A 24,420-nucleotide genomic window follows, 5' to 3' on the forward strand; every position below is an offset into this window, starting at 1 on the left:
CAACTCCAGCCCACATGGAAGGGTCCCTACCCTGTAATACTTTCTACCCCCACAGCAGTCAAGGTACCAGGACATGACTCCAGGATTCACTACTCACGAGTCAAGCCGTGGAAGAAAACAGAAGAGGACACTCAATACACCTATGAGCCCCAGGGAGCTCTCAGATACCTATTCAGGACTACCAATGAGTGTCATTCTAATGAACATCCCCAAAATCTGGTTTCTGGGGATAAGATTTCTCAAGATAACTCTAAAGAGCCAACACAGCTTGACAGAGACTGTACTCCAAAATAGACAGGAGATAGATCTTCTGATCCCTGAACAAGGAGGGACTTGAGCCAACCTGGCCATGTGAATTTAAAATTGACCAATGTCCCTACTAGTCCTCGTTATGCTATATTGATGATGCCTATGATTATTCCATGTACTGTCAATTGTCTAACCTGTTTTGTCTCTGCCCAGGTCAACCAGCTACAACATGCAGTGCCAGTTCAACAAAGATATAAAACTACAGCTGACCACAGAAAATATCACACACCCTTGGACACCGCTATAAGGACTCTGAGGATTGAGACTAGCAAGAGGGGGAGGCCCAATACCCCTCGCTGCCCCAGTTCAGCAGGAAGTAGCCAGAAAGACCTTAACGCCCCTATTCCCAAAGAATTGGGCCTCCCATCTCTTGAGGGGGGAATGTTAGGTAGGTAGAATAGGGAAAAGGAGTCCAAAATGGTGGTGGCTAAAAGACAAGGAAGGACAAAAGAAGGTCCGAGGACCAGAGTGAAAACTTCAGGCAGCACAAACAGCACTCCTGGCTGAGCCCAATTTGCATAGGGCAGGCCCAGGTGGAAGAAAAAACATATAAAAGGAGGAGCCAAAGCGCTTTCTCTGGGACTCTCTCTCCCGCGTGCATGCGCGTGCACTCTCTCTCTCTCTCTCTTTCTCCCTCCCCACACACTCCTCCACTCTCTTCTCTTCCAGTCTTGGATTCTCCTGCTATCTTCTAAATAAAATGGAGCTGTAACACTGATTTGCCTAAGAGCTGTAACACGGTTTGTCCAAGACCCGAGAGCTGTGATGCGCTGAGGGCTTTAATGTCCGTTGCTCCAAATCTTTGTTGTGACGAGACAAAGAACCAAGGAACATACACTCATGTGACATAACCATACAATTTCACTCATTTCACATGCTAGCAAAATTATGATCAAAATCCTTCAGGCTAGGCTTCAGCAGTACGTGAACCAAGAACTTGCAGATGTACAAGCTGAATTTAGAAAACACAGAGGAACCAGAGACCAAATTGCCAAAATCCGCTGGATCATAGTAAAAGCAAGGGAATTCCAAAACACAATCTATTTCATTGACTATGCTAAAGCCTTTAACTGTGTGGATCAAAATAAACGGTGGAAAATTCTGAAGGAGATGGGAATACCAGATCACCTTTACCTGTCTCCTGAGAAACCTGTATGCAGAACAAGAAACAACAGTTAGAACTGGACATGGAACTGGTTCAAAATTGGGAAAGGAGTATGTCAATGCTGCATACAGTCAGCCTGCTTATCTAAATTATGTGCGGAGTATATCATGCAAAATGCTGCACTGGATGACTCAAAGCTAGAATCAAGATTACTGGGAGAAATATCAACAACCTCAGATAATGCAGATGATAACACTTTAATGGCAGAAAGTGAATAGGAACTAAAGAACCTCTTGATGAAGGTGAAAGGAAAGTGAAAAAAGCTGGCTTAAAACTCAATATTCAAAATACGAAGTTCATGGCATTCAGTCCCATGACTTCATGGCAAATAGATGGGGGGAATGTGGAAACAGTGACAAGATTTAATTTTCTTGGGCTCCAAAATCATTGTGGATGGTGACTGCAGCCATGAAATTAAAAGACGCTTGCTCCTTGGAAGAAAAGATATGATGAACCTAGACAGCATATTAAAAAGCAGAGACATCACTTGCCAACAAAGATCAAAGATAGTCAAAGATATGGTTTTCCCAGCAGTCATGTACAGACATGAGAGTTGGACTACAAAGAAAGCTGAGTGCTGAAGAAATTAATGCTTTCTAACTGTGGTACTGAAGAAGACTCGAAGCTCCTAGGACAGCAAAGAGATCCAACCAATCAGCCCTGAATATTCACTGGAAGGACTGATTTTGAAGCTGAAGCTCCAATATTTGACCACCTGATGCGAAGAGTTGACTCATTAGAAAAGACCTTGATGCTGGGAAAGATCGAAGGCAGGAGAAGAGGATGACAGAGGATGAGACGGTTGGATTCAATGAACACAATTTTGAGCAAACTCCAGGAGACAGTGAAAGACAGGGAAGTCTGGCATGCTGCAGTACATGGGTTGCAAAGAGCTGGACAAGGCATAGCAACTGAACAACACAATATCATGGTCACATATAAAATTCTACATTAAAAATTAAAGTCACATGCTTTTCAATCACACATGAAACATTTACAAATTTATTACAGAACAGGCCACAATGCCAGTTTCTATAAATTTCAAAATATAGGTCTAAATCAACCATGTTCTCTGACTGCAAATTAAATGTTAATGAAAAAAAAGCTGAATGCTAAATGTATACAACTAACAAAGTTAAAATGTAAAAAAGCAAAATGGCTGTCTGAGGAGGCCTTACAAATAGTTGTGAAAAGAAGAGATGCAAAAAGCAAAGGAGAAAAGGAAAGATATAAGCATCTGAATGCAGAGTTCCAAAGAATAGCAAGAAGAGATAAGAAAGCCTTCCTCAGAGATCAATGCAAAGAAATAGAGGAAAACAACAGAATGGGAAAGACCAGAGATCTCTTCAAGAAAATTAGAGATACCAAGGGAACATTTCATGCAAAGATGGGCTCAATAAAGGACAGGTATGGACCTAACAGAAGCAGAAGATATTAAGAAGAGGTGGCAAGAATACACAGAAGAACTGTACAAAAAAGCCTTCACGACCAAGATAATCACGATGGTGTGATCACTCACCTAGAGCCAGACATCCTGGAATGTGAAGTCCAGTGGGCCTCAGGAAGCATCATTACGAACAAAGCTAGTGAAGGTGATGGAATTCCAGTTGAGCTATTTCAAATCCTGAAAGATGATGCTGTGAAAGTGCTGCACTCAATATGCCAGCAAATATGGAAAACTCAGCAGTGACCACAGGACTGGAAAAGGTCAGTTTTCATTCCAATCCCAAAGAAAGGCAATGCCAAAGAACGCTCAAACTACCGCACAATTGCACTCATCTCACACGCTAGCAAAGTAATGCTCAAAATTCTCCAAGCCAGGCTTCAGCAATACGTGAACCATGAACTTCCAGATGTTCAAGCTGGTTTTAGAAAAGGCAGAGGAACCAGAGATCAAATTACCAACATCTGCTGGATCATGGAAAAAGCAAGAGAGTTCCAGAAAAACATCTAATTCTGCTTTATTGACTATGCCAAAGCCTTTGACTGTATGGATCACAATAAACTGGAAAATTCTGAAAGAGATGGGAATACCAGACCACCTGACCTGCCTCTTGAGAAACCTATATGCAGGTCAGGAAGCAACAGTTAGAACTGGACATGGAACAGACTGGTTCCAAATAGGAAAAGGAGTACGTCAAGGCTGTATATTGTCACCCTGCTTATTTAACTTATATGCAGAGTACATCATGAGAAACGCTGGGCTGGAAGAAGCACAAGCTGGAATGAAGATTGCCGGGAGAAATCTCAATAACCTCAGATATGCAGATGACACCACCCTTATGGCAGAAAGTGAAGAGGAACTAAAAAGCCTCCTTTCAGGCTCTACTACAAAGCCACAGTCATCAAGACAATATGGTACTGGCACAAAGACAGAAACATAGATCAATGGAACAAAATTGAAAGCCCATAGATAAACCCACGCACCTATGGACACCTTATCTTTGACAAAGGAGGCAAGAATATACAGTGGAGAAAAGACAATCTCTTTTAACAAGTGGTACTGGGAAAACTGGTCAACCACTTGTAAAAGAATGAAACTAGAACACTTTCTAACACTACACAAAAATAAACTCAAAATGGATTAAAGATCTAAACATAAGACCAGAAACTATAAAACTCCTAGAGGAGAACATAGGCAAAACACTCTCCGACATATATCACAGCAGGATCCTCTAGGACCCACCTCCCAGAATATTGGAAATAAAAGGAAAAATAAACAATTGGGATCTAATTAAAATTAAAAGCTTCTGCACAACAAAAGAAACTATAAGCAAGGTGAAAAGACAGCCTTCAGAATGGGAGAAAATAATAGCAAATGAAGCAACTGACAAACAACTAATCTCAAAAATATACAAGCAACTCCTGCAGCTCAATTCCAGAAAAATAAACGACCCAATCAAAAAATGGGCCAAAGAACTAAATAGACATTTCTCCAAAGAAGACATACAGATGGCTAACAAACAGATGAAAAGATGCTCAACATCACTCATTATCAGAGAAATGCAAATCAAAACCACAATGAAGTACCATTTCACACCAGTCAGAATGGCTGCGATCCAAAAGTCTACAAGCAATAAATGCTGGAGAAGGTATGGAGAAAAGGGAACCCTCTTACACTGTTGGTGGGAATGCAAACTAGTACAGCCACTATGGAGAACAGCGTGGAGATTCCTTAAAAAACTGGAAATAGAACTGCCATACGACCCAGCAGTCCCACTGCTGGGTATACACACCAAGGAAAGCAGAATTGAAAGAGACACGTGTACCTCATCACAGCACTGTTTATAATAGCCAGGACGTGGAAGCAACCTAGATGTCCATCAGCAGATGAATGGATAAGAAAGCTGTGGTACATATACACAATGGAGTATTATTCAGCCATTAAAAAGAATACGTTTAAATCAGTTCTAATGAAGTGGATGAAACTGGAGCCTATTATACAGAATGAAGTAAGCCAGAAAGAAAAACACCAATACAGTATACTAATGCATATATATGGAATTTAGAAAGATGGTAATGACAAGCCTATATGCGAGACAGCAAAAGAGACACATGTATAGAACAGTCTTTTGAACTCTGTGGGAGTGGTGGGGGGATGATTTGGAAGAATGACATTAAAACATGTATAATACCATATAAGAAACGAATTGCCAGTCCAGGTTCAATGCAGGATATAGGAAGCTTGGGGCTGGTGCACTGGGATAACCCAGAGGGATGGTAAGGGGAGGGAGGTGGGAGCGGGGTTCAGGATGGGGAACACATGTACACCCGTGGCACATGCATGTTGATGTATGGTAAAACCAATACAATATTGTAAAGTAAAAAATAATAATAATAATAAAGAAAAATAAATAAAAAGCCTCTTGATGAAAGTTAAAGAGGAGAGTGGAAAAGCTGGCTTAAAGCTCAACATTCAGAAAATGAAGATCATGGCATCTGGTCCCATCACTTCATGGGAAATAGATGGGGAAACAGTGGAAACAGTGCCAGACGTTATTTTTGGGGGCTCCCAAATCACTGCAGATGGTGACTGCAGCCATGAAATTAAAAGACGCTTACTCCTTGTAAGGAAAGTTATGACCAACCTAGATAGCATACTGAAAAGCCAAGACATTACTTTGCCAAAAAAGGTCCGTCTAGTCAGGGCTATGGTTTTTCCAGCGGTCATGTATAGATATAAGAGTTGGACTATGAAGAAAGCTGAGCACTGAAGAACTGATGCTTTTGAACTGTGGTGTTGGAGAAGACTCTTGAGAGTCCCTTGGACTGCAAGGAGATCCAACCAGTCCATTCTGAAGGAGATCAGTCCTGAATATTCATTGGAAGGACTAATGCTGAAGCTGAAACTCCCAACACTTTGGCCACCTGAAGTGAAGAACTGACTCACTGGAAAAGACCCTGATGCTGGAAAAGACTGAAAGTAGGAGGACAAGGGGATGACAGAGGATGAGATGGTTGGATGGCTTTACCAACTCAATGGACATGAGTTTGAGTAAGCTCCAGGAGTTGGTGATAGACAGGTAAGGCTCGCATGCTGCAGTCCATGGGGTTGGCAAACAGTCGGACACAATTGAGCAAGTGAACTGTAGACTGTAGACTGTAAATTGGAATGATCTGAAAAGCATTTTCCAAGTTGTGGGATTTTTGGAGGCTTTCCACATAACAGGTTTGTGTTCAAATAAACATATAAAAAATGAATTAAGAACAGCTAAAAAGGTTTTCTTACAGGGTTTATTATACTAATGTGGTTTATAAGTTTCAGAGAGAGGTACAGACAATGTAGGATTTTCCAAACTCAGAACGCTTAAGGCAACAGTAACCTCCATCTTCCTGATTTATAACTGAATTCTTCTATCTTCAAATAAATTGAGTATGCATTTATTTACAACACCTGAGACTGAGTTTCCCATTCAAAGATCAAAATATTAGGTTTTTACAAACACACAGATGCTATTCTCAGTCCCCATCTCCTACACTGTCCTCTGCAACAGGAGAGTTTATGTAAAAAACACTACGTTTATGTCTCTATTTTCAGAGCAGCTGGAGATCCAACCAGTCCATTCTGAAGGAGATCAGCCCTGGGATTTCTTTGGAGGGAATGATGCTAAAGCTGAAACTCCAGTACTTTGGCCACCTCATGCGAAGAGTTGACTCATTGGAAAAGACTCTGATGCTGGGAGGGATTGGGGGCAGGAGGAGAAGGGGACGCCAGAGGATGAGATGGATGGATGGCATCACTGACTCGATGGACGTGAGTCTGAGTGAACTCCGGGAGCTGGTGATGGACAGGGAGGCCTGGCGTGCTGCGATTCGTGGGGTCGCAAAGAGTCGGACACGACTGAGCGACTGAACCAAACCAAACCGATAAAACTTTGGCATGAGATCCAAAGTTGCTATGGTATATGCCAAGGAAACTTTCCTAGGCAAATGATATTATAACAAAAAAATAAGTTAAATTTCACTTATTTATGCCTCACTTTAACTCTAAATACCAATCTATGAAGTCTACTATGTACACACTTTTCTCATATTTACTTAATGGTTTTCAGAGAGAAAACCTCACTGGCTTGAACCTCCAAATATAGAGTCTTGGATTTTTCAGAGTTAAGCTCAAATTTAGCTTTAAATTATCAACTAAAAAAAAAAGTTTGATGGCCATATGAATCTATGAATAAAAATTTAGAAAAGATGCTACTTCTGTTTTTTAAAAATGATACTTTAAAAGTGCTTTAAAGCCCTTGTTTATAGGTTGTCTATTGTTACCAATAAGAAAGGTCTCTGGATTGGAATTTCAGTCACTATCTTTTACAAGTACCAGTATGAGAGACATGGATGAGTTGCTGGAGAGCATCTTGCTGTTTCTACTCCTCTTGTGTCTGTGGTATGTGTTTGGAGGTGGGTGGGGGTGGGGGAGTTTCAATTCTTTGCCTCAAAGTGCATTAGTAAATAAAAGTAAAGGATAGCAGGCCCAGTGCTGCTATCTTTAGAAGAGTCCGTTTCCAAGGCTGGCCCTTGGCTGGTGCCTGGGAACTTGACTTTATAACGTTTCCTCCATTGTCCTGCCTGCCTGGGACAATGAACCCTGACGTACCTGGTTGCCAAGATGGTCTGTACAAATAATGTGATTTATGGTGAACATCTACTTTCCTTCAGGGTCTGGAACTCAGGTGGTTGTGGTTCGGTGCAGAGGGTGCCTATATGACTTGCCTCCAATAAAACTGGTGGATTTTGAGTCTTAAGCAGGCTTCTCTGGGCAGAAACATTACACTAGTGTCAAATGCCTTTTACTGCTGGAAAAAGGAGCACGTTGTACGGACCATCCTGGGTGGGAGAGCATTGGAAGCTTGTGCCTGGATTCTTCTAGATTCTATCTGATGTGTTTTTCCCTCTTCATAATAAACTATAGCCATGATTAAAAGTTACCCTCAGTTCTTTCTAGCAAGTAATCAAATGCGTGGGAATGCTGTCAGACCCCTAAAAAAGTAATTTATAGATTTTCATTTATTTCAAATTTTAGGAAGCAGAGGAGGAAAACAATAAGCCAGATCATCTAAGGAAATATGAATAAAAATTCGGTAGCTAGAATTTTAGATAAAAAGATAATCTTCTTTGCCAACTTTTATTTATGTATGCATGCATGTAGTATGCTGGCCTTAAAAGGAACTTACATCTTACACAGGGAAACATACACATACACATATGCAATAAAGTGTTATAGGTAGCATAATATATATAAAGGCATACAGAAGAAATGTTCAGTTCTACTTGGAATTATGCAAGGTATAGGCTAAGGAAAGTTTCAAAAAAAGCAGCTTAAGATGCATGTTGAAAGATGAAATGGCCATAATGATGATGATGGTAATAGGAGGTCATTTCAATTAGAGGGGCAAAGAGTAAGTAAAGACATGGAGACGTAAGGTGCATTTGGAGATACTCTGAATATGGCCGATGTAGGGAGTATAAGCAATTCTTGGCAACAGTCATAACACAGAGTGCCCTCCACCCAACGTTTTAGCTTTTAGAGTGACATGGTACTTTTAAGTTGCAATCTTCCCTGTAAAATCAGATTGAGTGCTTAGGATTCAAGGTATAAATCAGAAAACCAAACAGGCCTGAAACAAATCCTATTCTACTATTATATAATTAGAAAGTAGTAATTACCAATAGAATAATTCGCAAAAAGTTACATTCATATATATTTTATGTTAAAACCTAGAAACACTAATACAAAAGTAAAAATAATTTTGAGATGTTTATATGAGGCTCCTCATGAGAATAGGACTTAACCAAGGATTTCCATATACTTATTATATTTTTGGCTTATTCCATCAATTCTGTATTCCCCACCAGGAACTCTAATTTTACATTTCTTATGGTTGCTATATATTATGCTTTATGTTTTAGAAACATGATAAATAACATACATGTGCCACTAGAATTATTAGATTAGTGCAAAATTAATGGCACTATTGTAAAAGTGCACACACTTTTACAATAAAAAACAAATACAAAAAAAAAAAAACAAAAACAAAAAAAAAACACAAAAAAGTGGTCTTACACTACTGAACTTTGCCATTTGATATTGGAATACATTCTTATGTAGGGTTATGTTACACATCATTTTAATGAACATCTCTCACTTTATGTTTTTTCGCTAATAACTTATTACTTGCTATTGATTTTTTATTTATTTTAGACTAGGGAAATGATGTTAGAAAAAAAGCAAATTCAAACAATTTTTTTATTCCAGTTCAAAATAGACTGCCATATAGCAGCGGAGATAACCTGCCACATCAATAACACATCTGGCCCAGGAACTGCTAACCAAAGTACAAAGCGACAGTGGTTCAAGAAGTTTTGCAAAGGAGATGAAACCCAAAGATGAGGACTGCAGTGGCCAGCCGTCGAAAGCTGACAACAAATTGAGAGCATCATCAAAGCTGATCCTCTTAAAAACTACGTGAGAAGCTGCTGAAGAACTGTGTAGACCATTCTACACTCATCAGACATTTGAAGCAAATTGGAAAGGTGAAAAGGCTTGGTAAGTGACTGCCTTGGTAAGTGACTGAAAATTTCTTAAAAATCATCCTTTTAAAATGTTGTCTTCTCTTATTCTATGCAACAACGACAAACCATTTCTTGATTAGACTGTGACATGAGATGACAAGTGGACTTTAAACAACAACCCGTGACAACCAGCTGAGTGGCTGGACAAAGAAGCAGCTCCAAAGCACTTCCCAAATCCAAACTTGCACCAAAAAAAAGGTCTCAGTCGCTGTTTGATGGTCTACAGCCAGTCTGATCCACTACACCTTTCTGAATCCCTGGAAAATCATTACATCTGAGAAGTATGTTCAGCAAATCAATGAGATGCACTGAAAACTGCAATGCCTGCAGCCAGCACTGGTCAGCAGAATGAGTCCAATTCTTCTCCACAACAACGCCTGACTGCATCATGCACAATCAATGCTTCAAAAGTTGAATAAATTGGGCTATGAAGTTTTGCCTCATCTGCCATATTCACCTGACCGCTCAGCAAACAACTATGAACTTCAAGTATCTCAACAACTTTTTGTAGGCAACATGCTTCCACAACCAGCAGGAGGCAGAAAATGCTTTACAAGAGTTTGTCGAATTCCAAGGCACAATTTTTATGCTTCAAGAACAAAATTAGTTCTCATTGGCAAAAATGTGTTTGGTGTAATGGTTCCCATTTTGATTAATAAAGATGTGTTTGAGCTTAGTTATAATGATTAAAATTCTTGGTTCGAAACTACAATTACTTTTGTACCAACCTAATAAGTACAAGCTGGAATCAAGATTGCCGGGAGAAATATCAATAACCTCCGATATGCAGATGACACCACCCTTATGGCAGAAAGTGAAGAGGAACTAAAAAGCCTCTTGATGAAAGTGAAAGAGGGAAGTGAAAAAGTTGGCTTAAAGCTCAACATTCAGAAAACTAAGATCATGGCATCTGGTCCCATCACTTCATGGGAAATAGATGGGGAAACAGTGTCAGACTTTATTTTTCTGGGCTCCAAAATCACTGCAGATGGTGACTGCAGCCATGAAATTAAAAGACGCTCACTCCTTGGAAGGTAAGTTATGACCAGCCTAGATAGCATATTCAAAAGCAGAGACATTACTTTGCCAACAAAGGTCCGTCTAGTCAAGGCTATGGTTTTTCCAGTGGTCATGTATGGATGTGAGAGCTGGACTGTGAAGAAAGCTGAGCGCCGAAGAATTGATGCTTTTGAACCGTGGTGTTGGAGAAGACTCTTGAGAGTCCCTTGGACTGCAAGGAGATCCAACCAGTCCATTCTGAAGGAGATCAGCAGCCCTGGGTGTTCTTTGGAAGGAATGATGCTAAAGCTGAAACTCCAGTAATTTGGCCACCTCATGAGAAGAGTTGACTCATTAGAAAAGACTCTGATGCTGGGAAGGATTGGGGGCAGGAAGAGAAGGGGACGACAGAGGATGAGATGGCTGGATGGCATCACTGACTTGATGGACATGAGTCTGGGTGAACTCTGGGAGCTGGTGATGGACAGGGAGGCCTGGCGTGCTACGATTCGTGGGGTCGCAAAGAGTCGGACACGACTGAGCGAATGAACTGAACTGAACTGAATAAGTACTGATTTTGTCAGTAAATCAGGTTTTGGGTACATGAATAATGGAACTGAAACTTTAACTTACATTTTAAAATGTATCCCCCTGTTAGTCTTCAAACTACAGAAGTCTTTGAGGGCTTGTTATCCCTTGATGTGTGATACTAAGTTACTAAGTTATTCATGTGAAAGTCCCTTTCTTAAAAAAAAAAATCAGAATTTTAAACCTATGAAGAGACTTAGATTGAAGTCCACTTTTTGTTACTGATTTCAAGCAAAAAAGCTGCTAAATGCTACCCCAACTGAGTTTTTAAAAAAACACAAATTGCATTCTTCAACAAGTTAGCTAATATTAGCTACTTGCTTTGAGTATTTTGTTGAAGAATGCAATCTAGTAATTTAGTATCACACAGCAGTATTAGCTAATATTTAAAGTACATCATTTTAGATTATGGGATTCCCTGGTGGCTCAGCAGTAAAGAATCTGCCTGCAGGAAACGTGGTTCATCCCTGGGTTGGGAAGATCCCTTGGAGAAGGAAATGGCAACCCACTTCAGTATTCTTACCTGGGAAATCCCATGGACAGGGGAGCCTGGCAGTCAGTCCATGGGATCACAAGAGATTAGGACACAACCGAGCCACTAAACAACAATTTCAGATTACAGTTACTTTATCATATGACACACCTGAAGTGAACATCAAGTACATCTGCACACAAGAAATTTCTTTTCATTCTATTCCCATGCAGTGCATGCAGCTAAATATAGTTTCTGAAAAGCAACCCAATGTATAATGCTTAGCACTTGAGTTCAGTTAAGTTCAAAGAAGTATTAACTGTTAATAGGAAAAGTGGTTAGCTGTGGAAAAAAGAAGACCTAGCATATTCATCATAAAGTAAAATAATGAAGGAACATACTGAATTACCTCATTATTCTATCACCTATTGTTGTTCCTCTGATATTAAATCTAGTGAAGGGAACACAATAACTAAAGTCACTCACAAAGACTTCACTTCAAAGAACCAAATACTTAAAGCATGAAGGCCACTACTTTTATCATTAATCATATAAATCTAAAATACTTTTGTTACCCTTTGTGACTCAGGGTATTGTGTGAGAATATGTCATTCAACTACATGTATATGAGGAAATTAAAGACAAGTAGCTCACTGAAGATAGACTGGAAGGAAAACATTGTACTTAATCCCTTTATCTTATAAAAAGATTAGAACCCAACCTTGTTACAGAAAGCAGGGAACTTGCAGAGTCATGTTATCAATACCATCCACTGGAACACAGGAACTAAATAATTAAGCCCTGAGCTGATTCATTTGTCCTAAACATAAGACTGGATAACAAGCAAGTAAAGAATAACAGAGCTTTTAACTCCCTAGGAGTTCAGTTCTTTCTCTATGATTATTTTTTTCTCTGAAATTTTAATAAAAAATAAACTTGAATCACTAAAAATACTGAAAAAGTGATTATAATGATGATTCAATAGATGACAGCAAATTTACAGTATGCAAAGAATTTTGGCTTTCAAGAAGGCTATGTTCCATAGTCCAAAATAGGTAAATAGAACTGAATTTCTATGCAAATAAGAAACATTTTTAAAAAGTGGTATCTTTAATCTTTATAGAAAACAATTTTAGAGCATCTTAACTGAGTCTATAAAAATCTATTCAAGACTCTTTGAGAACTTCTTCAGAAAGCTTACTTAGATGCTTGTCTCTTTTTAGAGAGTAAAAACCTCTTGGGTTTGTCAAGAGGATGAACTGTCAGGCCATCCTATCATTTACTAGAAGTTGGATTTGGTGTGCTGAAAACAGTTTACATGAAGACCATCTAAACAATAAACCTCTAAACACAAAACCACTTTTCTTTCATTCCAAGAGCACCTGTTTATGTCTCTAAATCCAATACATAAAATCCCTAAGAGATGTACATACTACTTTTATTTATTTTTTTAAACCATATTAAAAAGTAGATATGTTTGATTATTTCTTTCTTCAATTTAGTTTCCATCTAATGTTCTGTGTTCCTGCTATAAACAAAGTTAAAGGAGATCTAACGTGGTGATTCACAGATTTGTTTTGAACTTTGATAATCTGTCAACAGAGGAATTTTACCATATACTATAGCTTGGTTTCTTTCTATAAGACTGATCTGCTATAAAGCAGGGATCAGCAAACTACGGCTCTTGGGCCAAATCTGACCAGCTGCCTATTTTTGTAATGAACCACAAGAGACCAGTGGTTTTTATAAATGGTTACCTCTTATATGGTTATGTAAGTGCTTACATAATAGCCTCCACTTTGCCTCCTGGCCAGTAAAGCCTAAAATATTTCCTCTTTAGCTTTTTAGGAAAAAGTCTGCTGGCCTCTGCTATAGACAGTCCCAGTTATATTTAGACTGAGACTAGCTATATTTAATAAGAAGAGATTTTAAAATACCTATGTTAGTCGTTAAGGCTAACATTTTATTTTCTAACACATTTCCTTCTCATGCTTGATCTCAGCTCAAAAGTGAAAACCTGGGTCATATTTATTTAACCGAATTATAAGAATGCAAATCTTTATTTAAAAAATTGTAACTTTGTATTGCAAAGAACTGTTTTGATATTTTCATTAAACGTGTCAAAAATGGCTTAGCTACAAACTTTTTAGATTTCATTTAAAAATTAAATGTGTGGCAAAAAATTTATGAGATCCACTATGGAATTCTTCATCAAATTAAAGTACAAATCTAAGTATATACTCTTTAACCATTTTTAATTTTGGGACCATCTCTCTGGCCTAACCAAACTAATCTTGACTGGGTTTCTCAAATGGCAGCAAGAGGGGACATGCATCCTTTTAGTTTGGCATTTCATCCAAGTGAGATGTTTACTTAGACTCTAAGAACCAAATGGTATGAGTTTTACGGCAGAGCTTTGGAATTCTTTATTCCCTTGGAAATAGAAATTCTCAGGAACAAAAATCATATGCTTATTCTTAAGCTGGTGAATGATTCTTTTCATGTTCTTAAGAAGTAAAATTTCTTAAACTTTCTTTCTTTAGAACAAAAAAGTCAACATACTCATTCCTCCAAATTCTGGAAGTAAGATAAATGGCCAGGGATGAAGAGCCCTTAGAAAGGTACAGAAATAAAAAGTATACTCTATATAGGTAGTTCAAAATTTAATCAATTTGGTACTCAGAAAGTTAGGAATTATCAAAATTATTTACAGAAAAGTCAGAAGGAAGATCTTACATCATTTGCAAATTTTTTTGGTAAATAGCTAGGAAAGAATAATGCAAATTTCAAAGGAAAACTAATGTAATTATGAAACAGCCACTTTAATCACCTCAGCATTATCTCAGTATGTATAACTTTGTGTATGTACGTGTACACACTGATATAATATTGTATCTAATTTCATATATTTATTAAAACTATTTTCTATTTATAAATGGCTTGCGTACTTGTCCTCTTCAATAAATTAATTTTCTCAAAAGGAAGAATTTTATTATCTTTCTATTACTCTTAAGTAAATTTACTGCTATGTCCTATAGAATAATATATAGGACAAATAACTAAATAATATATAGGACAAAAAAGGCTAAATACCTAAACTGACTATACAGAATATTAAATAATAGTTAAAAAAAAAAAAAGCAGGGAAGCAAATACAGACCAAGAGGTGGTTTCAAATCTGGATCTAACCATGAGAGCACAAATTTAAGAGTACATGCGCGAAGTGGGGTCACTTTCAGGCTGTTGAACCTGATCATCTCTCCTCTAAAAGATTCTGCTAGTCTAGTTCAGCAAATGGGTTTCTTGGGTCAATGAAGCTATCAGGTGCCAATTCTGTGGCATGTCTAAACTTCAGGAGAATCCCTAAAATATATAAATCATGTAAGTATTTACAAAAATGCTAAGTAAATGATAATACTCAATAGAAAGATAATATAGTCTAGTAAGATATCCAAAGTAAGGACAATATGCTGCAAGATGTTCTGCATTCTCTAGGACCCATTCTCCCCACAAATTTTCCTTTCTCATTCATGTTATACTACCGTGTTAAAAAAAAAAATTTCCTTAGGTCTAGGATATACAAAATCTCTGCTTAGCACCTCAAGTTTCCTCATCTACAATGTATGCCAGGTAAAAGTGTTATATAATTAGCCTGAATACAAGATGTTAAATAATTATTATTTTTTGCAAGTGTCTAATATTTACCAAAAATATATAATTCCTATCTAAACAAACAGACCTGATAAGTGACATGGTACATTTTACTAGAAGTGGATACTTGAATTTCATTTTCAATTACGACCTTAGTATCATTTAAGCTATGTAAGTATAGATAAAAAATGAAGGACATATGTTTGCTTATATAATTTGAAAGCCAAAAATGTACAAGCATAAAATAGTTAGAGTCTCTGGCTCTCCATCCTAGGTTTTAGAAACCATCAGTTTGATTTTCAAATTGTGTCATGCCTGCCAACCTTATTTGCATACATCAAGTGGTAATAATATTCTATGGGACTCCCTCTGAGTATGGAAAGAAATGAAACTAAGTTTTACTTGTCTAAAATATATACTAAGAATTTGAAGACTAATGTGTGTTAGGTGACGACAAAATGTTGTTTAAAAGTCACTGCAAAGTAAACACTTTGACCAAATATGACTAAAGGCAGATACTTATCCATCTTTTCATAGTTAAGAAAAGGCAGCTAAACTGAACTTCAAGTTACTATATTCAGGAATTTTGCTTGTCCTCTCTAGAGCCATTCTTATTGTAATTGCTTTTTAAAGTCTAAGTAGCTACATGGAATGTCTTGGTTATTTAATACACCTATCATTTATTTAGTGCTTTCAAAGTGAGACAAGTCCTTTGACTGATTTTCTTCTAAATTCTGACAACAATTCTAAACAATTATAATCTCATTTTATAGATAAGGAAACTGAACCTTTAAGAGATACTAAGTAATTTGAATGAGGAAACAACTAGTAAATGATAAAACCAGAATTAAAGTCATTATGCTCTTTATCATTATATAACACTGCCACTCTTTAATGGTAAATTAATATTTTCATTGTATTTTTCACTTGACAGAAATGTCAGAACATTTTATAAACAGCAGTACATTGAGCATAAATACACGTGATAAAATTCTTCATGCCTGTGAAAGCTAAGATTTTAAAGGTAAAATCTGATTCCCTGGAATAGGACAGAACTTACAATGAGATATGATGGCACTAATTATAGAAATAGTTTTAGGAACGTATGGAATGCAATATACTTTAAAGATTTACTTTACCTACTAAAAAAATAAAATATATCCTTATGAACACATAAAATCAAAAATAGAAAAAGTTATGAACATGTAAGCAATTTAATTCTTTACTGCAGTTAAAATATGTTACTTGGCATGACTTTTCATTTCTGAAACTGAGTTACTTAGTAAAAGTCAGAGAAAAACACAATGTTCTCAAAAAGAGAAATTTATCACACTACCTTAATCCAGGGTTAAGAAAAAAGCAGAAAAACTAAACGCTAAAAAAACCCCAAACTGATACAGGCCAAGATCTCTATGAGGCAACCTAACAACTAAAGATAACCCTAACTCAGTAAATAACCTGTTGGTCATCCTCCATATTCCTTCCTCTGAATCTGTAAACTGAAGATCAAGCCTTTGTGCTGAAGATAAACAGCAATTCTTTGTATCTTCTTCTTTTGCTCAAAGAATGCAACATGTAATATGTGAAATTACTTATAGTTTACAAAATTCTATGAGTTTATATGCCTGAGACACGCTTAGAGGAAGTAACTGTCAAAAACGGAGACACTCTTTTTACATAACTTCAAAGAAAGAAAGAAAGCCTTGTGAATTATATTTTTATAGTTCATGTTAATTAAAAATTTACCAACCTATCACCAGGTCCTGCTCGATACCTTGCACCCGGGATCAGGACTGGGTCGTCGTCACTATCATCTGTGTCCTGGAGAGCAGAGTCCCTGGTCAATGTTTCCTCATGGGCCAAAGGCCCGATGGCTTCTGTTTGTGACTGAGGCTCAGGATTGCTGGTACTATGTCTGGAAGCACTTGGAGTGCTAGTTTGATCTGAAGTTCCTGGTTCTTTGCCTTTTTCAGACAAAGTGGATTCTTCTGCAACCCCACAAGGGCTATCAAGATTGAAGTCATTCCTTTCTCCTGAGCCAGAATCCAATGACTCAGAAGTAAACTTATCTGATTGTGCTGTCAGAAAATAAAGTAGTAATAATTGGTCATGTCAGCAACACTAATTATTTAATCTAACTTCAGACATTTTCTAATATAAATCTAATTCCCCTACATGAAGAACAAAATTCCACAATACATCTATTTGGAAATGGTCTCTAACTCTGGAGAGACTAACACAGATTAAGGCTTCTTGCTTTCCTATATGAAGGAATTATCTAAGGAGAACAAAACAACTCACCTTTATCTATATGGTTTTGAACTGTGCTTTCTGCAGATGTACCTTCCTGAAGTGTCACATCCTCTGATGATTCTTCAGGAGTTTCTGGGAATTAAACCAAATTATCATTAAATCCTAACTTTTTTTGGTTAAGAAAAATAAACACTAATTTAATTAATATTCTACGTTTCCTATACCTAAGCAGTTCTTAACCCTTTTAGGGTCATAGAAACCTCTGACACTCAGATAAAAACTCCCCCAGAGTATAATGCAAATACTATGTTTGTACCCACAAAATAGTAAAATACTATCAGGAACAGATTTGGGTATTCGCTATTTGTTTATCACTTCTGCCCACTGCCTCTTCCCAAAGCCTATGCATGGACCTTCATGAACTCTATGTGAAGAATCCTGCTTGAGATTATTCCTCCCAACTGACATTCCTCATTTTGATTTTATTTTCCCCTAAATGTCAAAGAATGTAAACTTAAAAACTGAGTATTTTTCTTCCTTTTGTCATATACTTGGTCTAATTTGAACTATCATGAGCAAAGAGTAAAGTTAGCCTCACCATAAATTCTATTTGGCTACTGAAAATATTTATTTCTGGTATTTAATTCTATAGACCTATGAAGGATCAGGTTTTTTTGTTCCTAATTGGACATCTGCTTGCTAGATAGTCATCTTGCTGCTGCTAAGTTGCTTCAGTCGTGTCTGACTCTGTGCGACCCCATAGACGGCAGGCCGCCAGGCTTCCCAGTCCCTGGGATTCTCCAGGCAAGAACACTGGAGTGGGGTGCCATTGCCTTCTCCTTATATGTATTTAATTCTTGTTAGCTCTGTTACACTGAAGTATGTATTCATTTAATGAAAAACGATTCATGAATTCATTTATCAAATATGTACTGAAAATCTACTGTGTTCTAAGGCTGTACTAAGCCCTAAATTTCATATGATGATCACATAAAAATATTCCAGGAAAGGGTTCTAAAAACATTCTCCAAATGGCTCTTCTTATATAAAACAGGATTCACTCATAACCTGTTTAGATTTTAACTCTTTTTTCTTTCCCTCCATAAACAACCTATATTCTTTGAAAAAAATCAAGATAGATACTCTGGATTTCACTGCTAGGTATAAAAATGGTAATGATAACTCAAGCCAACATTTATATCTAATGTATTGTCAGTATGATGACCATCTATGCTGGGCCACTGTACCCACAGAGGGGAACTACACTTCCCTGTGATGCCTCATCTTAAATGCTTAAGGTCCCTATCTTTTGCGTTTGCTATTGATAATTCATCAACAGCAGTGAGTGGACTACTGATGCAAAAGTTAAAAAACAAAACTGTAGCACTGATGTATCAGAAAAATAGGTAAACAAACATCCAACATCGGGTTTTGTCAGGACAAAATATCACCTTACTTGCTTCTGGTGGTTGCACTGGGCTCTGTGGAACCAAGGATTCCTCCTGATCCTCAGATTTGCAGTGGCTCCCATTTCCTCTGGAACTTGAGGCAGTACTGCTCCTACAATCAAGACAAGCTATTTCACCAAGAAGTTAATAAATGTCAACTCTTAGGATAATTTTTGTAATTTACAACTAGAGAAGCTGATCAAAAAAATTCAGACTATAATATTTTACAACTAGAGAAGTTGATCAAAAAAATTCAGGATACAAATAAAACACAAGATTTATATTAGCAGTACTTGTGAAACATCACTTAAAAAAAATCAAGGTGATTATTCTAATCCACTTTTAATATTAAAGAGAGACTTAAAAATATAAATTCTTCACTGATGCTCCTACGATCTCGTATATATTTTTACAAGTCTCTCTATTGAATTTTAACTTAATTACATAATCTCTCTTCTTGTCCTCACTACAGATGTTTCACCATATTAAAATTCTTACTGATTTTACAAACTTTGATCATATACCCTTTTAGACTTTATTGTTTTAGGCTACTTTTAAATTGATACTTGAAAAGAGGCCTAGAAGTTTCTTTGGTCTTTGAATTGCCCTTTGTAGATCACTGCCAGTCCTAGATTGCTGTTCAAATATGGCAAGTGATCGACACCATAGTTTTGTAGAAGGAGAGAATAATGTTTTTCTATTTTAGTTTTAATACCTACCTGATGATAACCATAATTCTGTTAGAATTTCTGGCTAGAGCAGAACACCATACCAAGTTAAATAAATAATTTTCAATGAACATTCTGTGACAAATCATGACATATGTGTAAAAAGGGAATTGAGTGGGAAAGAAAATAGAAGAAAATGTATAACAATCTTATTAAGGTTAAAATTAAATTCAGAAAAATGAAACAATTTCTTAAATTTAGTAAAGATGTGAACAAGAAAAAACTGAATGGCTACAACAACTTAAAAAACGTTAATCATAGACAAATAGCAGTGACTCAATAAACAATAAAAATTATGGAATGTTTGTCAAAATTTTACAAAAGCTTTTTTTGGCTAATTATGGAAGTCAATTTAATTTTTTTTAATGGCATCCATATATATTTTTAAGAAAAATGCATATCTACATGGGTATATACACAGAGGAAAAGATCAGAAAGGATATTTATCTGAAAAATATCAGAAAGATGACACCAATGTTAACTGTCATCTCAGTTCGGTTACTGTAATTTTTTTTTCAACTTTTCTTTAAGATTCTTATTTCTTTTGCAATGAACATGTATTTCTTTATAACCAAAAAGTTAGGTATAGCAATTCTGATAAAGATAAGCCAATGTGATATATAAATCTTTTTTTTTTCCCCCATTGAGAAAGTTATGATACAGGCTTAAATAGAATGCTCAGTGTAGAAATTATGATAGGGCACTGATGTAGGAATACAGAGCCATTAATGGAAAAGACAAGTAATCAAGTAAATACATTTAGCATGTGTGAATACGGTATTTTAAAATTATAGATAAATGACTGACTAGATTGTTCAATAAAAGGTACTGGGAAAAAGGAAAAGCCATGTGGAAAAATTGAGCTATAAGCCCTACATCATACTTTATGGTAAAATAAACTATAAAAAGATTAAACATATTTTTAATATAAAAGCACAGAACTATAAAAGGAAATCAAGAAGAAATCTTCCTCTAATTCTGAGAAGGACAAGGAGCATTAATTAGCTCACAAGCTGAAACCATAAAGTGAAACTACCGTAAGCAAACTTAAAGACAAACAATAAACTGGGGAAAATATCTGCAACAAATGAAAGACAAATGATATTATCCTCACCTAATTCTATATATCTCTTATAAGTTATTAAGAAAAACATAAACACCACAGTAAAAAACTGGGCCAAGGATGTGAAAGGCAATTTATAAAAGATGACAATTGTAGCTAACAATTACTTAAAGCTTATTGTGTGCCAGTCAACGAGCTAAGTGCTATGTACCTTTTCTGCATGGTCTCATTAAATCTTCCCAATAAACCCTGAGGAAGGTTGTATTAAATATTCCCATTTTCAGATGAAAAAACTGGTATTTACAGAGGTCTGACAGCTAGTCAGGTTCAGAGTCCCAACTATTTGTCTGTGTACTCTATTGCCTTCCTGTCATCAAAGAAACTAAAATAAAAGCAAGACATCATACCGGCATAGATGAAAAAGACTGCATTTTAAAAATGTTTTTTATAATGAATACAGAATACTTGTATAACCAGAAAAAAAGGCTACCTACTTTTTTGATAAAGAAATAAGAAACTAGTAAATAAGAGAATATAATTCATGGTTAGTTTTCAAAGAAGAAAAAGTACCATTCAAAAGAAGAGTGGGACTAAAGATGTTTGGTTAAAATATGCTCAGATGAGATTCTTGATAAGAAATCAGTCCCTTCTGTACAGAAACATGAGAAAAGACTTAAGAATAAATATGATAATCTTTTGTGATCTTAAATTATATACTAAGAAAAAGAGCCAGGGATATCATAATTTTTAAAAGCTGAGGTCAAACAGTAGAGATCATAAAGAAATTCTATTGACCATGCCTTCAAATATGCATCTAGAATCCAATCTCTTCTTACTACCTCCACTGCTCCCATCCTGGTCCAAGACACCACCTCAGCCTAGCGTGCTGCAGTCCACGGGGTCGCAAAGAGCCAGACACAACTAAGCGACTGAACAACACCTCTCACCTTGCTTACCGCCAAAGCCTTTTAACTGGTCTTTCGGTTTCTGCTGCTGCTGCTGCTAAATCGCTTCAGTCGTATCTGACTCTGTGCAACCCCACAGACAGCAGCCCACCAGGCTCCCCCGTCCCTGGGATTCTCCAGGCAAGAACACTGGAGTGGGTTGCCTACCCAAGGCCTATTCTCTACACAACCAGATCTACACAGCCAGAGATATCCTTTTCCCTTTTAAGACCCTTCTCACTTCCCTGGCTGACCTTATCCATTACTACTCTCTCCTTTGGTCACTCCACTCCAGCTACACTGTTTTGTTTTCTTTTCTTTTTAACATCTTTGAACATACTAAGACTGCTCCTACTTCAGCGCCATTGTACTGGCTTTCTCTCTGCATAGGATGCTCTTCCCCCAGATATGCATAGCTCACTCCTCCTTACCCTTTAAACTGCCCAAATCTCATCTTCTCAATGATGCCTACCCTTTCCCGGGGTTTTCCAATCATCTTTACCTGGTCTATTTTCTTCCATAGCACTTAATACCATTTAATAGGCTTTTGCTATATAATTCATTTATTTATTATGTTTATTGTCTGCCTCCCATACCTAGAGAGTAAGCTCAAATAGGGCAGGGATATTTTTTGTCTATTTTTTTCATCAGTGTATTCCCAAAGTCTAGAGCAGTCTTTGAAACACAGAAGGTATTCAATAATAATACATGAAAATGCTATTCAATCAAAGATTTTAATATTAAAAAACACACAGAAACACAAATGGAAACCTGTGAATTACAATAAATATTATCATATATCAACATAATTAATTATATATTAATAAACAATATATAACTATATTATATATCATTTATATACAACATATTATATATTATACTAACATATAATATATAATAATGTACAATTTAATATATCAATTATCTAGAATAATTAATATATTGGTTATTAAATGATTAACATAACCACCATATAATCACATATAATTATATTAATATATAATTAATTATGTTAAAGATTATATTGCCTATATATTAATGTACATGATAACAATAATAAATTCAAATACAGTATTTTGGATGCTGTCTCTCATGATAAAGGCAATGAGACAGTGGCAAAGAATTTAGGAAGTTCACATAGCTAATTTTTTAAATATCATATTTAACTAGATTAATGAGCAATAAATATAATCAGAAATGCCATCAAAAAGAATCTATACAACTACTGAAGTTCAAACTCACTAGTAATAAACTAAATAAAAATTATTGAAAAATCAAATACGTAAGTTACAAATAAATGAATATACTGATATTGAATACTGGCCTGGAGACAGCAAAACATGTACTTTCATATGCTGTTGGGAGAAATGTAATGACAGATGATCCTTTTGAAAATAATTTTTCAATATCTTTTAATCTAGATACAGTTTTATTTCTGGAAAAAGTACCCCAAATCAATCACCTTAAAAGTAGGAAAAAAGCTTGTAAACAAAGATATCCATAGTCTTATTTGGTAAAAATAAGTAACTTCACTGCCTAACTAAAAGGAAATGGATAAGTAAAACTATGGTACATCCTTTTGATGGATTCTATTAGCTGACAAAATAATATTTATGAAAACTAAGTAGTAATATGGGAATATTTATTATAAAGTTAATTCTAAATGTAGGGGAGAATTAAATATATTCAGTATCATTAAAATAATGTCAAACCAAAAATATATATGTATATATACATAAACATACATCTTTTACATTGGACCAAGCCTGCAAAAAGCTCCAAAATGTTAGGCTTATTAATTTTTGCACTATTAGTATATTGGTGATTGAGCATCCTTTGCATTTTCTATCAGAAAAATATCCCAGGACCAGCAATATCAGTATCACCTGGGAATTTTTTAGAAATGCAAATTCTCTGACTCCACCTCAAACTCTGAGAATGGGGTCTAGTAATCTGTGTTTTAAGAAGCTTTCCAAGTGATCCTGAAGCATGCTAAAGTTTGAGAACCAATACATTATTGCAAAACAAAGATGAACTGTTAAAAATAATATCTAATACAATCCTACAAAACGGCTAAGAACATCTTTACAAAAACATTAACTTACCATTCATCTGTAAAGTTCAGTTTTATTGTGCTTGTAGTTGTTCCTTCTGTGCTGTAGTGCAAACTTAAAACTGGTTCACCTGTCCCTGGTTTGGGGCTCAGCTTTTCATTATTGTTATCTGAAAATTGTGTTTAAAACATTTGAAAAAAGTCTCTGAAATCAATAAAAAGATGACATTTCCTAAAATTTCTAAAACTTAAATTAGGCTGTCCTTGTCATAACTCTTTCTCACATCTGTTATGGTTCTCACTTAAAGTTCAAAAGCAAGTGTTATAGAAATACTCTATATTTCAAAGTGGCATTGAATCAAATTCTAGCTTTGCAACATGACTCCCTTTGATTCAGATGAAAATCACACACATTTGAGAACCGTATTTAGTTGTTAGGGAATCAAAGAACATTAACATGAAATGACATACTTTATAAACTGGTATTTATATTTAATGGAATTCTCAGGACTTTTTTTCTTCAGTTGCTAGAGTATTAAGAATAATTATCATTGGCTCCTTCAGAAATTCTGAGAAGATGCAAGGGCTCCAAAAGAAGCTGTTTAGTAAAAATTTTGCTGCAATTAACTGCTATCAAATTCTTTCTGTTCTTTCAAATTCATAGACTTACAATCTAG

General features: G+C 36.1%; 1 protein-coding gene across 13 annotated transcripts in view; it reads right to left on the reverse strand.

Moving 5' to 3' along the window:
- DCAF6 (DDB1 and CUL4 associated factor 6) overlaps window positions 1–24,420 on the reverse strand; it is a 183,976-nt gene that overhangs the window by 31,385 nt on the left and 128,171 nt on the right. For 8 of the 13 annotated variants that reach the window (XM_025287419.3, XM_044944078.2, XM_044944081.2 and 5 more), the window contains 5 exons: window positions 23,796–23,913; window positions 18,964–19,067; window positions 17,556–17,639; window positions 17,005–17,332; window positions 12,013–12,054 (listed from right to left, as the gene is read on the reverse strand). In XM_025287419.3, coding sequence (XP_025143204.3) covers window positions 12,013–12,054; window positions 17,005–17,332; window positions 17,556–17,639; window positions 18,964–19,067; window positions 23,796–23,913 — 676 coding nt within the window. Of the gene's footprint in view, window positions 1–12,012; window positions 12,055–17,004; window positions 17,333–17,555; window positions 17,640–18,963; window positions 19,084–23,795; window positions 23,914–24,420 lie in introns of all 13 variants that reach the window. The other 5 variants (XM_044944080.2, XM_006051647.4, XM_006051644.4 and 2 more) reach the window with 2 other exon arrangements.

This window comes from Bubalus bubalis, chromosome 6 (genome assembly GCF_019923935.1).
Source record: "Bubalus bubalis isolate 160015118507 breed Murrah chromosome 6, NDDB_SH_1, whole genome shotgun sequence".
NCBI lineage: Eukaryota > Metazoa > Chordata > Mammalia > Artiodactyla > Bovidae > Bubalus > Bubalus bubalis.